At 42.3% G+C, this 15,123-nt stretch overlaps 1 protein-coding gene across 2 annotated transcripts in view; it reads right to left on the reverse strand.

Moving 5' to 3' along the window:
• Positions 1–467: 467 nt before the first annotated feature.
• The window catches only part of LOC121650662 (diacylglycerol kinase beta), a 155,832-nt gene continuing 141,176 nt past the window's right edge, over positions 468–15,123 (reverse strand). For both annotated transcript variants that reach the window (XM_042002276.1, XM_042002275.1), the window contains 3 exons: positions 5,622–5,742; positions 4,183–4,243; positions 468–1,944 (listed from right to left, as the gene is read on the reverse strand). In XM_042002276.1, coding sequence (XP_041858210.1) covers positions 1,846–1,944; positions 4,183–4,243; positions 5,622–5,742 — 281 coding nt within the window. In that variant the 3' untranslated portion in view covers positions 468–1,845. The remainder of the gene's footprint in view (positions 1,945–4,182; positions 4,244–5,621; positions 5,743–15,123) is intronic.

The following is a 15,123-nucleotide window of genomic DNA, read 5'->3' on the forward strand; positions in this document are numbered from 1 at the left end:
CGACCCCGTACTGTTGAACACCCGAAGACATGTTTGGAGGAAGAATGGGACAAAAAAACTCCTGAAACTTTTCAACATTTGGTTTCCTCAGTGTCAGAGTTAAATGAACTTTGTGTTGTAGCTTGAACACGTAAGCATGGATGTACAAATGAAAGAAAGCTGATGATACAAAACCAGAAACATGTTGAGGTCATGCTGTCTGCAAGGAAACACGTCACGGTAAGTATGTTCCACACCATGCCAGTGTTTTCTGGTTTAAGGTGCTACATGAAGACCTAACATCTTACACCATTTTTAGCTCTACTCTGAGTCCCAGATGAGTTAGTGTATGGATGTTCATAGTTTCCTTCAATTCTCTCTCAAATCCATCCCTTGCACATAATTTCTGGCTGAGTTAAATATCAAACAGGAGGTTTTAAAACAGCAGATTACAAAGGGATGGGTGGCTCTGACCATCATGCATGCATGAAGAAAGAATTACTGACAAAGTTAATCTTGTGAGATTGTTCTGCCACAAATGGTGCAAAGTTTTACACTGTTGTGTTCTCAGTTCTTTCAACAACTGAGGCCAAGCCGAGGAGAGAAGTGATCTGACAGAATGTGGAAAACTGCCTTCAGACAGCGACTGCAGCAGCTCTGAACGACACTGATCTGAGCCAAATATGCCACATCATTAACAAAGATATATTAAAACACATTCAGGTGTACAGTACACATGAGCTACACCTACTTTCCAGAATTATACATACACTCTGTCTACACATAATCGAGGATATACTCTGTGTGGACAGTAATATGGGTACATTCATTATAAACACTGAACTGAGCTCCATTTTTTTACTATTTATGCAGCCTATCCTGGTTTATTTTGCCTTGGTAATCGACTCACGGTGCACCTTGCAGGACAGGCTGCTTGATGTGGTATTTAAGGGTAAGGTTTCAGCCCAGGATAGATGGATCCTTCCTGAAATAGACAGATAAGGATGATTCCCCTGTGGTAAATTAAAACCCAGCGGGCCCTGCTGTTGCACCCTTCACAGGATTTCTTTCAATCCTTGACCCCTCAGGAGCTTGATGAGGAGCTGAATGTTAGTGTAAGAGCACACCCACAGTGAACCACAGTGACTCTAATCTCTACGTTCAATCTAGACTCTAGTCAGTTTATATGGTGATAACTGGACAGATGCTTCCTCTGCCTGAAGCCTACCGCTGGATCATCAGCTCAGCCTGGAAATGTGGTCGAAAAGATCTTTTTTTTTTTCTTATGTAGGCCAGTGATGCTACGGGGCGATGATCCCTGCATGTTTCTACCCATTCCAGACCACCGTTACGCCCCAGTGCCGTCAACTCACAAACAGTCAGTGAATAATGGATGAGGCCCCTCTCGTCTGCTCGGCCGTGGCGTGTCGAAAGTCCGCAGGGACGCCTGGGAGCGAGCGCTCTTACAAGCAGCCGCTGTTTCATTATTCATACAGGTGTTTTAACCGAGAGGAAGATCACACTCTATTTATCCAGCAGCCCTCCTTACTACGCCATGTTTCTGTCTCTGTAATGCTGCTCCAGCCTCCATCGCCGTACCCTGCCACCATCTGGGGGAGTCCCAGCAGCCACCTCAGCTGGCAGTGCTCCTGCTCGGGCTCAGGCAGAGGAAGTTTGAAGAGTCAGGAATGGGTCGGTGCTGTCTGCTGCCATCGCTGCAGGTTCCTTTGGGAATTAATTGTCTGTAGGCATCATGACTGGGAATGTGAATGAACCCCTACTGGGCCGCTGCTCGCCGCCCATTCGACGGGAGGCATGTGTGCATATATGTACTGAGTGTGTGTGTGTTTTGTGTGTTTGTGTGCCCTAGTCACGGCTGCGGTTGCGTTTCTTGAAGAAGAAGAACTGGGTCTTCTGAGGTGGGCCCAGTAGAATGGGGACCTGGTTCTTGTGCGTGATCCGGACCTGGAAGAATCACATGGAAACAGAAATGCTGACAGTCATCACTTTTTCACTTTTTTTTAAAAACAAAATCCATATTTTATTCAGCTTGCAGCAGACGGTGTAACAGAACCACTAACGTACATTTTTGGAAGTCTGCCTTTGTTAAAAGGACTTGACCCTCTGTTCTTGACAGCTATAAGCTTATCTCCAAATTATGTATTTTAGCCAAAGTCCTTGAGAAACTTGTCAGTGAGCAACTTAGAGAATCTTTGGGCATAAACAGTATTCTGTCTCCACATCAGTGTGGATTTAGAAAACAGCACAACTGCGTTTACTCAGGTTTAAATGACGTTATAGAAGCACTGGACTGCAGGGAAAATTGTGCAGCTCTTTTTTTTATTGATTTATCTAAAGCTTTTGACACTTTAGACCAAATCATCTTAATAAAAAGACTGAAACTTGCTTATCTGAAGATGATTTGAGTTGGGTTTCTAACTACTGGTCCACTAGAACTCAATGTGTCCAGTTTGCTGAGTCTTCTTCTACCTGCCTCCCTATGTCAAAAGGCGTCTGCCAAGGCTCCATCCTGGGACCACTGTTGTTCTCAATCTATGTAAATGAGTCTCGGCGAATTTATCCAATGCTAACTTTCATCTTTATGCAGATGGGATGGGAGTGTAGCTCACCTGTGTGTGCAGGCGGCATGTACAAACATGACGTGAAGAAATTACATGTTTACATGAGAATAAGATAAATAAAACCAGGCTGTTTAGTTTTTATAATAAAAGAATAAAATATAAATCTGTTCTAGAGGAAAGATGACCCCAGATTAGTTCTGTTGTAATCTGGTGCAGAATTAAAATAACCTAAATAATAAATTATTTTAATATAAAATAATAACAAGGCAAAACTATATCAGACAATAACTGAGTAATTATAGAAAACAAAATAAAGATCCAGGGTTGGTGGGACTTGCTGGTGGGAGGTTGGGGCTCCCCCCTTATATAATGGTTGGAGAAACACTGGGTTTTATTTAATGTTTGAGTATAAGTCCCTGGTTCAGAACAAAAAGTTTGCTGAAAGGGAAAAATCACAATAAAGATAAATTTTGCTGAGTTTACTTAAATCCTGCTGGTGTCTTTTTATGCCTGATCATTTTTAATTCAATATTTACAGTGTTTTAGAATAGATTTCAAAACACTGGGATGTATATTTTGTGTCAGAGTAAAGCTAAAAAAAACATGGGGATGTCAGTTTTATCGCCCAGCCGTACCCCATGTTGTTGGTTGCTACCTCTGTTTTACTTGTGTTTGATAGTTGATGTCTGTTTGTTTTGTGTTATGTTATAAACTTGTGGCTGTGCTGCCTTCTTGGCCAGGTCACTCTTGGAAAAGAAATTTCAATGATTCTTTTTTTAAACCTAGTTTAATAAAGAAGAAATAAGAAATGTAAAATCACTGTAACCTTACAAATAGCTGAGAAGAGAGAGGTCTGCTATGCTGCAAGAATCAATTAACTTTCTCCGGTGAGATGAATAATACAGCCAGGCAACATTTGATGGAATGACCTTGCTGGAGGTCGAGGTTGGTGATGTGCAGAGGAGTTTGCTGAATAAAAACGGGAGATGAGCCAAGACACCACAAAAGCAGAAGAACACTCAGCTTGGTGAAGTACACAGTGTACTTTATTAGTGCTGAGGGATAAGAGCTACAAGCTCCCGGAGGCTTGACTGCAGGTCACACAGTGGTGAGTTGGTCCTGATCTGACCAACTCATCACCCTGTGTTTGGAAACATTAAAGCCCCCTTACTGAACTTTGGCAGATTTTATCACGTTGGCACCCCCTAACGACGGCTTACTCAGCATCCATCTTGCATCCTGTCTCTTCTCTGAGATCTCTACAGCTGTCCATTCTCCTCTGACCTCTGACATCAACCAGACATTCTGGTCCAGACAACTGCTGCTCTGGATATTTTCTCTTCTTCAGACCATCTCTGGAAACCCTAGAGATGGTTGTGTGTGAAATTCCCAGTAAATACTCAGACCAACAACCATGCCACGTTCAAAGTAACTTAAATCTCCTTTCTTCTTCATTCTGATGCTCAGTTTGAACTTTATTAAGTCATCTTCACCATGTCTACATGAAATACAACCTACAGTATCCCCTTGGTTTTATAACTCAGATTCACACGAGGGGCCTCTGTGGCCTCAGAGGAGTGATTGTGGTGAAAAATGCTGCAGTGGTGGTGCTGAGTCTCACCGTGCAGGGGGGCTGCATCCAGGGCTCGCCATCGATCTGCATGGGCAGCCGCCGGGATGTCCTGCAAAGAGAGAGCAGAGGGATGAAGGACGAGAGGTGGGGGTGGGGCAGGTTGTGAAGGTTAGATCACACACACCTCCGAGGCACGAGAGGCCTGTTAACAGTGTCCCAGGACAGGGTCAGACACTGTTCTCTTTGTTCCCATGAGACCAGTTCCCAGACTGGCCCCCACTCTTTAAACTCACAAACCCACTGTACACACACGCACGCACACACACACAGAGCCACAGTTAGTTTAAGACTTTGATGCATGCCTCTGGCTGGAGAAACACCGTACGGGAGAATGACTGTGATGAATGCTCCTTTAACTCAGCTCTAGCAAAATATTTGGGGGAAGTTTGTGAACAAGTGAGAGAACAGCTTGTAAAGTCACCTGTGCAGATTTAAGAGGCCGAGTTCTGCAAGAGCAACAAAAACGTCAGAAGATTTTTCCTTCCGATAAAATAAAGCATTAAGTGCTGGTGCATTCAACTCTGAACCATTATGTATCCATGAGGTAAAGTTAGTCTCTTATGTTTTAGGATTTTATTCAGTTGGGCAGCAAACAACCTTGTCCTTGTTAAATCCATGAATCTGTTATTCCCACCTGATGACCCCAGTTTCAGTAGGAATCTAAGCTTTTTGTCGCAAAAGAAGTCATAAAAAATTCTCTTAAATGTTCTCTCTCTCATTATTGTGGCATTTATCAAGCAGAAATAATTTTGGTAATTACCTAAAACAGGACAAATACAGTCTGATTTAACAAAAAAGTTTGTGTTTTTATATAGTTTATGTAAACTTCTGACTTCAACTGTACATAATAATAATGAATAACAAGAAATGTTTTCTAGACTTGAGTTAAAATAAGGGTTTATTCAAAGAAGTAGGTCAGATGACAGCAAAGTTACCTAAACACAGGCCCTCTTCGATATGTATGCTCTATTTAATACACAAGTGCAAACAAGGATAATTGTTTCACGTGCTTTGCAGCTTTACACATCTTCCCATTTTCATGACCTGGAAGCAAAGACAACAGGAAAATAAATAAAAAAAACCAAAAACAAAACAATTCCTCAGCCTGAGTCAGTGCAAAGGTCCAATAGTTCACTAAGTAAGGCATGTAGCTGAGATATATAATTCATCAGCTACAGGCATGTTATTGTTTGGGCACTGCAGGGATTTTCAAATGCACAAAAACACTCGAAAGGAATACATTTTTCATCCTGCATGTACAGGAGATGGATGCATTTTGTGCCGATTCCAGTTGGTTAAACTGGAGGAAGCATAAAGGTAAGAGGGGGCAGTGACACGAGACAGATGAAAGGTAAGAGGGATGGGGATGATCAGAAGGTGACAGGTGGGAGGAGGATGTGCGGAAAAAGATGGAGAAGGCAGCTGACCTGATGGTGACGCTGGCACACTGAGCCAGTCTGCGTCCAGCGCTCTTCAGCCCGGTGTAGATCTGCCCCATCTCGATCGCCCCTTCCAGGCCAACCACCTCCAACAGCTGGTCACTGAAGTCTGCACGGTAACACACACAGCCAGACAGCTTATTCAATCAAATCAAACTTTATTTATGAAGCATTTTCATACAAAAGCAGGGCAAGGTGCTTTACATAATAAAAACTCATTTTGAATTTATTTACACAGAAATAAAACATCAAAGTTCAATAACACACACCTGATCATGCTCTCTCACACACATCATCACACCCACACAGCACACAGCCCCCACCCCTCCCCCAACTCTGACTTCGAGTTTCTCTTTAACTAAAACATCAATATGAAAACATAACTGCAGATAAACATCTGGCTTGATGCTGAGGTGAAGAAACAACATCTTGGGGATGTTTTCACACCAAGAGCCGCCTCACCAAGGTCCACAGAGTGAGCCACCTAGATCAGGGCAGGCGGGGGCCCCACGCCACAGCCAGGGCTGCAGAGCAGGGTCCCCACCAACCACCCCGACCAGGGCGCCCTCCACAGACCGAGTAAGCATAGCCCCCATGTGAACGGTGCTCATGAGAAAAACACTACCGTTAAAGTTAAAAAGTTAAAACAAGATCTAAATAACCCTTAAAAACAACAATAAAAAAAAACATGAAAGAATAAGTAAATAAGTATGTACACAATTAAATAAAAGACAGATATATAAAATAACTACTAAATAGACTAAATAAAACAAACAAAATAAATACACAAATAATAAAAAGGTAGGTCTTGAGCCTCTATGGATATTCTCTGCAGGTTCTCCGGTAGGTTTCACAGAAGAGGGCTGTAATAGTAGAAGGAGGGTATGACTTTAGAAACAACTAAGAGGCCGGTACCAGAGGACCGCAGGGTCTGCGAGGACTCATAATTTTAAATCTGGTCAGAAAAATAATAAGAAGACGACCATTAGGACATTTAGAAACAACGAAAAGAACCTTGAAATGAATCTTTAAACGCACGGGAAGCCAGTGCAGCGATTTGTGTGTAATGTGTTCCCGCCGTCTGTCCTTGATAACGTTCAAGTCTTCAGCCAATCACAAAATAACCTGGAACTACCTAAAATCTGTTCCTCAACCCGTTTTCTCATTTCGCTCTGTTCCACCAGGATACGGTGACACCTAGTGGTGAAGTTACAGACGGCAACCAGCTTAACTCCATCTGGTTCCATCTGGATGATGATAACACAACTTTTCTTATTTTTATGTGATTATAGAGAAATATAAAACATTTTCAGGAATTTTCCAGTTTACCATCAAAACAAATCCCACAATGTTTCCAGCTGAAAGACAACAAGGCAAATAAAACCTCTTCTTTGACCCTTAAAAGGCTGTTTTCTTTGTTTTTTTTTTGTTTTTGGTCAACATTTTTTTATTTTTTTAATCAAGGCCCTCACTTCCTGTAATTGTAGATCAGTGGAAGTAGTCAACCTTATTGTTCTTGTAATCAATAAATACACATCCACATATTTTTTGCCAACTTTCATATTTTTACTGCTTCTGTTGGTTAGAAAAGATGTATTAAATGAATTATTTAATCCAGTATATTTGCACATCTGTCTTTTCCTTTTATAAACACCAAAATATACCAATTTATCAGCAATGAATCTACACATAAAAAAAGATATTTGATTTCAGAATCAAAATAACAGAACAATAAATATTTAATTAACATAAATGATCAGTATGATGGTGAAGCTGCCGCCAACAGTTTGTAGATTTGCAGATTTTAATCCATCAGTTTATAAAATGGCTCAGTAGTTAATACATTCATGACAGGTGTAGGAACTTCCACCAAACACCAGGTAAAGACGGAGGTCTGAGACTAAAAACAGGAGGAAGACGTCAAACATTGTAAAAATGTAAGCAGATAAAAACGTACTCTAAAAAAGTACCACATTAGCCTCTTTACTAGAGTGAAAGTAAGAAATAACTTGCTTAAAAATATACTTTAAGTATTAAAGGTTAGGTGTTTGCTGAATGTATTGGGTGTTTTAGATTGATTTAGAATGTTAAACTTCTGTATGATGGAGGGCTTGTGAACCTTTGAGCTCAGTTTGTGTTTAAAGCAAAGTGACTGCAGCGGAATGGAGTTGTTTGGACGCGTTGCACATTAACGGGAGGTGTTGCACATTAACGGGAGGTGTTGCACATTAACGGGAGGTGTTGCACATTAACGGGAAGCCCTAAACATCAGTGAAACGTCACCAAAATGTTTTGCAACTCCTGCAGCACCAACAAAGCAGAAACAGTGGTTAATGAGGACAAACAGTGCTGCCTCACCCTGACCTTCATTTCCTTGCTCTTTGTCTCTTTGGCATACCTGACATGTCAGGACAAGATCAGTCAGACTTTCACTTGGTTGTATAAAGACTCAGCAGAGCAGCTGAAGATGGCATGATATGCTACCTCCTCCGTGCTCTGCTTGCCAGTCAGCTTTTACAGACATGATCGTAAAGGTCAAAGATGAGGTCATCTGACATTTTACCCTCAGTTCTCTTTAGCTCACATTTACCTCGCAGGGCTGAGGAAAGATGTGTTAGTGGCCTCAGAAACCTTTACTGATTCTTTGTGTAATAAATGATTAGAGAAGAAATGTGAGAAACATTTCGTCCTCACAGGCATGAGTGATAATTTGTGAGGTGAGACTGCAGAATGAGTTGGCAGCAACTCGTCCACACCAACAAACTGGTGGCAAAAAAAAAAGAAAAGATAAAAAATAATCACATGGTAACAGTAATAAAAAGGAGGCTGTTTACTCACATTCATTCATTTTTATCTGCGTCTCTAATTTACTAATCTCTCCATTATTCCTGTGGTTCTGGTTAATCTGATGAAGTTTGGTACCAGACACACGAATGGACTGAGAACTGAATGAAATCTCTGTGTGACCTGCACACATATTCTGCTTAAAGGCCCATTTATGCTCCCTTACGTACGTAAATTGCGACGTCCGTTTCATACGTCGCCGTCCTCATGCTTGCATGTCTTGCGTTGCCATGGTTGTTAAGCCAAATCCTCCACTAGCCGGTAGTCTAGGTTCAGAGTTCAGTCCCCCGAGCTGACGTCAGTTTCAGACACCGGCTGGCGGCAGTAATGTGTCGCTATAAGGTTTTTTCCAACTGCTCAACACACCCTTTACACTCACATATAGTCTTTATTCAAAGCTTGCACAATTTCTACAGTTGTGCTCGTCTTCATTCTTCTGCTTTTTTGTTCCTTTCCTGATCCTCTTCTTCTTCTCTGGTTTGTTTCTTTTGCTGGTCACATGTCAGTTATTCTGCTCAGCACTGCCCCAGTGATTTCCAGTAGTATTGCTTCATCTTCTGCATCAAGTGATGGATAGCTAAGCTCCCTGAAAACAGACCAAACTACAGACACAGAAAGCTAGTTGTTGAAATGTGCGTATCACTCGCGCGTAAGGTAACAGCGTCATGTTTCTGGATCTGCAGCTGGTAGTAGGGCTGGTATTGGCCGGTAAATCCACAAGATGGAGTTTCTTCGATGGTTCACATCAGTTCCGGCAAGTATTTCCTTTTTTAGAACAACAATGGCGACCGAGATGGTCGGTGTCTTCGAGACATCGCAGAAACAGAGGACAAAAATATCCTCATGTTCAACATTTTACAGCGTAAAAAAATAATAAGAAGAAGGAGACGTCGTTCCGCAGCTGTTCAGCAAGAAGCTCCAAAAATCCAGAAATACGCAATCACAAACTAACCAGTTTGGATTACTTCCACGTCGTAGCCAGACTGCATGTCTGGTTGGGAGAGGGACGTGGTGAGCCTCTATGGACCTACGCAGAGCCTACGGCGGTGATGACGTAACCGACCGGAGACAGACGCTGTGCGAGTATAACTGAGCCTAAAGAGGGCCGAAACTAAAAGGGGCGGCAGTGGCTCAGGCGGTAGAGCAGGTCATCCAATGATCGGAAGGTTGGCGGTTCGATTCCCGCTCCCGCAGTCATCTGTCGTTGTGTCCTTGGGCAAGACACTTAACCCTCCTTGCCTCCAGTGTTGGCATCGCTGGTGTATGAATGTGTGGATGAATGTTCGGTGATGGTCGGAGAGGCCGTAGGCGCAGACTGGCAGCCACGTTTCTGTCAGCTTGCCCCAGGGCAGCTGTGGCTACACACGTAGCTTACCATCACCAGGTATGAGTGCGGAGTGGATGAATAATGGATACACAATGTAAAGCGCTTTGGGTGCCTTGAAAAGCGCTATATAAATCTAATCCATTATTATTATTATAACTGTCCGTCTGTCTGCGTATCCGTCTTCTGTGTCGAGTATAAACAAACAACAACCATGGTGGACCTCTGTTTCATGTTTGTGATGCATCTTTTTATTTTATTTGGTCTATTGAAGCATAACCTGTTTCTGGTAGAACATTTACACAGAGGTTACATGCGGCAGATAATCAGTTCACCTTTGTACAGGAGGATGGTTCCTAAAGGACTCAGCATTCTTTGCCAGCCATGACTCCTAATCAACAGATTTGTGATCTATAGTCATATGAAGAAGTTATTTCTTATGAAGGAAGCACCGACTGTCTTTGCACTGATTCCTAACTGATGACAGAACGATTCCTCTGAAAGGTCACAGCCACTAAATCTCCACATGAACGCTCTTCATGTTGAAGATGGTGAAAGAACAGAAAGATGACTCTGACAGAAATGAGTCGACTTGGCTTAGTGGCTCTTTGTTTCACTGCAGAGCTAGAAGTAGATCTCCTGGAGGGTCCTGGTCCTGCATGCAGCCCAGACAAGCTGCAACCAGCAGTGCTGCCTGTTGTGACTGGATCGCTGAGCTCTGTGTGTTACAGTGTAAACAGTGAAAATAATTTCCCAGCCTTGTCAGGACTGGATCAGGCTACAGGTTTTCCCTCTGTGTGTGTGTGTGTGTGTATTGCAGGAAGCTGTTGAGAAAATGACTTCTATAAAAGGCTCATGCACTGCTGGACGTCTCATCACGTGAGGAAGGTGAGTAAACAGGTACAAGGAGCGTGCAAGCCGTCATCAAAACAAAATGAACTCTGTCTGGTCAAATCCCAGCAGCAGCTAAGTGATGGTTGGAGACGCCTGAGCTACGCTGGGCCGAAGTGGCGTGCAGGTTTGTGTTACAAAGCTGCACATGCAGCGCCTTAAAAACACTCCTGTTTTGTGCTGAGCTTTGAGGACGATGATGATAAAGATGAAGGTTTGCGTGGGAGTACGTCTGCAGCTGCTGAGTCACCGCCTCTCTTTAATATTTCAAGTGACAATTTTAGTTTCAGTCTCAGGGAACATGCATTCATATAAAATATGGCTTCACCAACGCTGCACGTCATGCAAGCTGTGTACGGACACGAGCATCAGATTTATGTTTAGCTCAGCCTGGTTTAGCTTGTGGGGTTGATATTTGCACAGATTACTGAGATGGTGGGAAAAGCAGAATTCAAAATGATTTAAACATGTCTTCTGAAATGATGGTAAATCGTCGAGCTGAATTATTTTAGCATCGTTGCAGTCGATGTTCAAGAGTCGACAATTTTAAAATAAAAACTTTAATCACTAAAGCCAAAAAAGTTCACAATCCATCGATCGGGCGGCAGTGGCTCAGGCGGTAGAGCAGGTCGTCCAATGATCGGAAGGTCGGCGGTTCGATTCCCGCTCCCGCAGTCATCTGTCGTTGTGTCCTTGGGCAAGACACTTAACCCTCCTTGCCTCCAGTGTTGGCATCGCTGGTGTATGAATGTGTGGATGAATGTTCGGTGATGGTCGGAGAGGCCGTAGGCGCAGACTGGCAGCCACGTTTCCGTCAGCTTGCCCCAGGGCAGCTGTGGCTACGCACGTAGCTTACCATCACCAGGTATGAGTGAGGAGTGGATGAATAATGGATACACAATGTAAAGCGCTTTGGGTGCCTTGAAAAGCGCTATATAAATCTAATCCATTATTATTATTATTATTATTAATCTGGTTCTGCTCCAGTTCCTAATCCTGAACCAGGTCTTTGGAGTTTGACAACCTCAAGTCTGACTTTCAGCCAGTATACCTGGTAACAGATCATGTGGGGGCGGGGCTACAGTGACCAAACAGACCAATTAACTTCAGAGCAAGAGTAACCTTTAGGGTGCATTTATACCAGAATAGTCTGAGGGACTCAAAACCAAAAACCTTCTCACTTTGATTTTGTTTGCCTTCACACCGAACGACCTCAACCATGTCATGCAGTTACAACAGCTGCCCACTAGGGGAGGTATTACCCCAAAACCCCCGCTGACCAACAACAAAGAAGAAGAAAATCCAGCTCATTGATTGGGCAGGACCAGAAACAGCTTGTTCACTAAAACTAAACAGTGGAGAATAAATACATTTATTCAGGGCAGGACAGGGAGCCAGATGTCCAGCATGTTGCTCTACAGCTCGTCCTACATCACTTCTTCTCTTCGGCCGCTGGAGGATCCATTTGCTTTCACATTGTCAGCGCACCGGACCAGAGTTCTGTGGGTTATGCGAACCCCTGGATTTTCAGTCTGACCGGATTTTAATGCGTGTTCACACTGCTCCAAACACACTGGACTATCCATGGATGCAGACCAGGGTTTGGGTAAAGCGGACCAAACCAGTGTGAATGCACCCTTAAGCCCCGTTTCCACCAGCAGGTCTGGATCGGTACAGGATGGTTTGCTTTGGTAAACCATGATTTGTGCTACATTTACACGATCACACATGATACCAACCTGTACCGAACTAGAGCCGTTGTTTAGACTGCCAAATCTAAAGGCTCATTTATGCCTTACGCTACAGACTCATACGCATACAGACAGAGTCTGAGTCGGTTAGCCACTCACTGACTTTACCATACCTTAATACTGCCCAGTGGTCTGGTCCAGCGCTTCATCTGGATTCATGAATAAAACTCCAATGGTTCAGAATCGAGCGTCACGCACAGCACTAGGTTGTAATTACAGGGCAAAGTTACAGTAATGCACAGAAGTTTAAATAGGTTATTTATTAAAGATAGATTAACATAACTGTAACTAAGACTTCTTCTAAACTCTATCTGAATTCAGACTTTAGCAAAGATAAACCTGATTATATGACTACACATGCGGATGTCAATAATTTCACTTCACCTGTTGTAAAAGGTCATTTTATTAAAGAACAGTTTTATTTACAGGAATGTCTCTTTCAATAAATATTTAATCTACTAGCACCAAATCCAGTTTCCAGTTATTACCTGAAACAGTTCTAATGTCATTACCAGCTATTACATTATTATAATTTGCTGTGAGGCTCTGTGTGTTTTTAATTTTAGCTTTGTTATTATTATCATAATATGATTATTGTAAAAATCTCTGTAAGTTAGTGTACTGGTGCTCGTGTGGTACATGCTGCTAATATTTCCAAAGCTGCTGTGGGTTTTAATTGATTTGATGATGATGATGATGGTTGTTGTTATTATCCTCATATTATTTTTATATATTGAAATGTGGATGGATACCTGTTTATTGTCATTGTTCTTGCATTATCATGATAAGTCTTGACTTGTTGTTTTTGTATGATTTTTGTTCTTATTGTACAAATGATTTTTATGACGGACTACAGGAAGAATAGCTGCACCTTTGCTGCCACTAATAAGAGACAGAGAGACAGTCAGATGGTTATATATTTATAATATTATATTATAATTAATATAAAATATAATATTTATGATTTTATTCATTTTTACTTTGATCCATCTTTGACTTCAGGTCAGTTATTCTGGATGGACAAAATTCTTTGTGTTATTTAAATAATGCTGTAAAAAATTATATTGAATTTTGAAAATGATCATTTCAGATGTGTTTGGAGCAAAATTTACTTTGTTTGTAGTTGAAAAGAAAACGCTGAGCAAATGTTTTTGTTTGCTTTTTTCATGAAAAGACATCCATTAAAAACATTTCAGTAGCACCACATAACATCCTGAATCTAAAACCTGTTTCAGACTAGTTTTGATGCCACATTGATATTCACTGTGTGCATTCCTGGATCCATCGTTACCCTGCAGCGTCATGAGGCCAAGGAACCACGCTACACAACTTTTTTCCTGTCATGGTTTTTAAACAAAGACAGTGGTGGGTTTCGGCCAAAAAACACAAGAAGTCATGATCAGAGGAAGAGAGGAAAAGAAAGAGAAAGGGAAAGAGCTAAGACCAGAGTCAAAATTGGGCTGACTTTTAGTGACTGGAGAGATCTCAGAGAAGAGACAGGATGCAAGATGGATGCTGAATTAGCCGTCGTTAGGGGGCGCCTCGGTGAGAAAATCTGCATCCAGTCTCAGAGACCGGATGCATGAAAGGGAGGGGAAGCCTATCTCAGCTGCTATCAGGCAAGAAGCAGGGCACACCCTGGACAGGTCACCAGTCCATCACAGGACCAGAGACCACCACTCACACTCACGCCTAGAGAGAAATAAGAAACTTTATGGACCGTGAGAGAATGCCGGAGTTCCCGGACTGAACCAGCTCCTGCACAGGAAGAACATGCAAACTCCACACAAAAAGGCTGAGCTTTGAGCCCAGAAGCTTCTTAGTTTGGTTGTTTTCCACCAGAGTGTTGCAGGAATACAAAACAGAACTCTGGAAAAGTGTGCCGGTCTTTTGGTGGTAATTTTACAAGGTAGATGCTTCACATTTCTCTTCTTCTTTGGGTTGAGCTGGTTCATCATCCACATCAAACAACTGTCTGATGACTGGTCATTTATTTCCCCACAAAACCATCGTAAACACTGTTTTCCTCACTGACCCTCTTATTTAATTATTTTAGATTCAGATGAACTTCAAAGATGAGACATTTTCTTCCATTTCCTTTAGAAATATTCAAACATGTGTTTCAAATATCCGCCAATGTACAATTTTAATCATGAAAAGAATTCCCACCAGATTCCTAAAACCCTTCTGCTTCCTAGAAAAAGTACTCAGGCCAGGACCTCGTTGTCTTAAACAGCGTCAACAGCCCTGATCGCATGTCGGTTATCCTGCACCGTGCTGCGACTGCATGCTGCTGCAGCACACTGAGCACACACGGGCCTCTGTCTCTGCACAGCTTTCTGGGAAATAATTATAATAGGATTGGACATCCATTAAGAAAATACTGGACAGTTGGAGACTAAAGGATCATGTAGTGGGGGGGCAGAGCCACAGTGGGCACACACACAGCAGATGGGATGTGAGGATGGATGCAGTCTGTCATGTTTTATGTGCGAATAAAGGGCTGAAGGTTTGAAGACAGACAAGGTAAAAACATGTCCTATTTTAGGATTTAAAAACAGAGCTATTTATATATTTTGTTCCTGTTGTACTACAAAACATAAATCCCCCTCCCTCACATGCCCAGCTATACACCTCTACTTCCTCTAAAAACCATAAATGGGCACGTCGTCCTGCCCAT

The sequence above is a fragment of the Melanotaenia boesemani genome, chromosome 12 (assembly GCF_017639745.1).
Source record: "Melanotaenia boesemani isolate fMelBoe1 chromosome 12, fMelBoe1.pri, whole genome shotgun sequence".
Lineage (NCBI taxonomy): Eukaryota > Metazoa > Chordata > Actinopteri > Atheriniformes > Melanotaeniidae > Melanotaenia > Melanotaenia boesemani.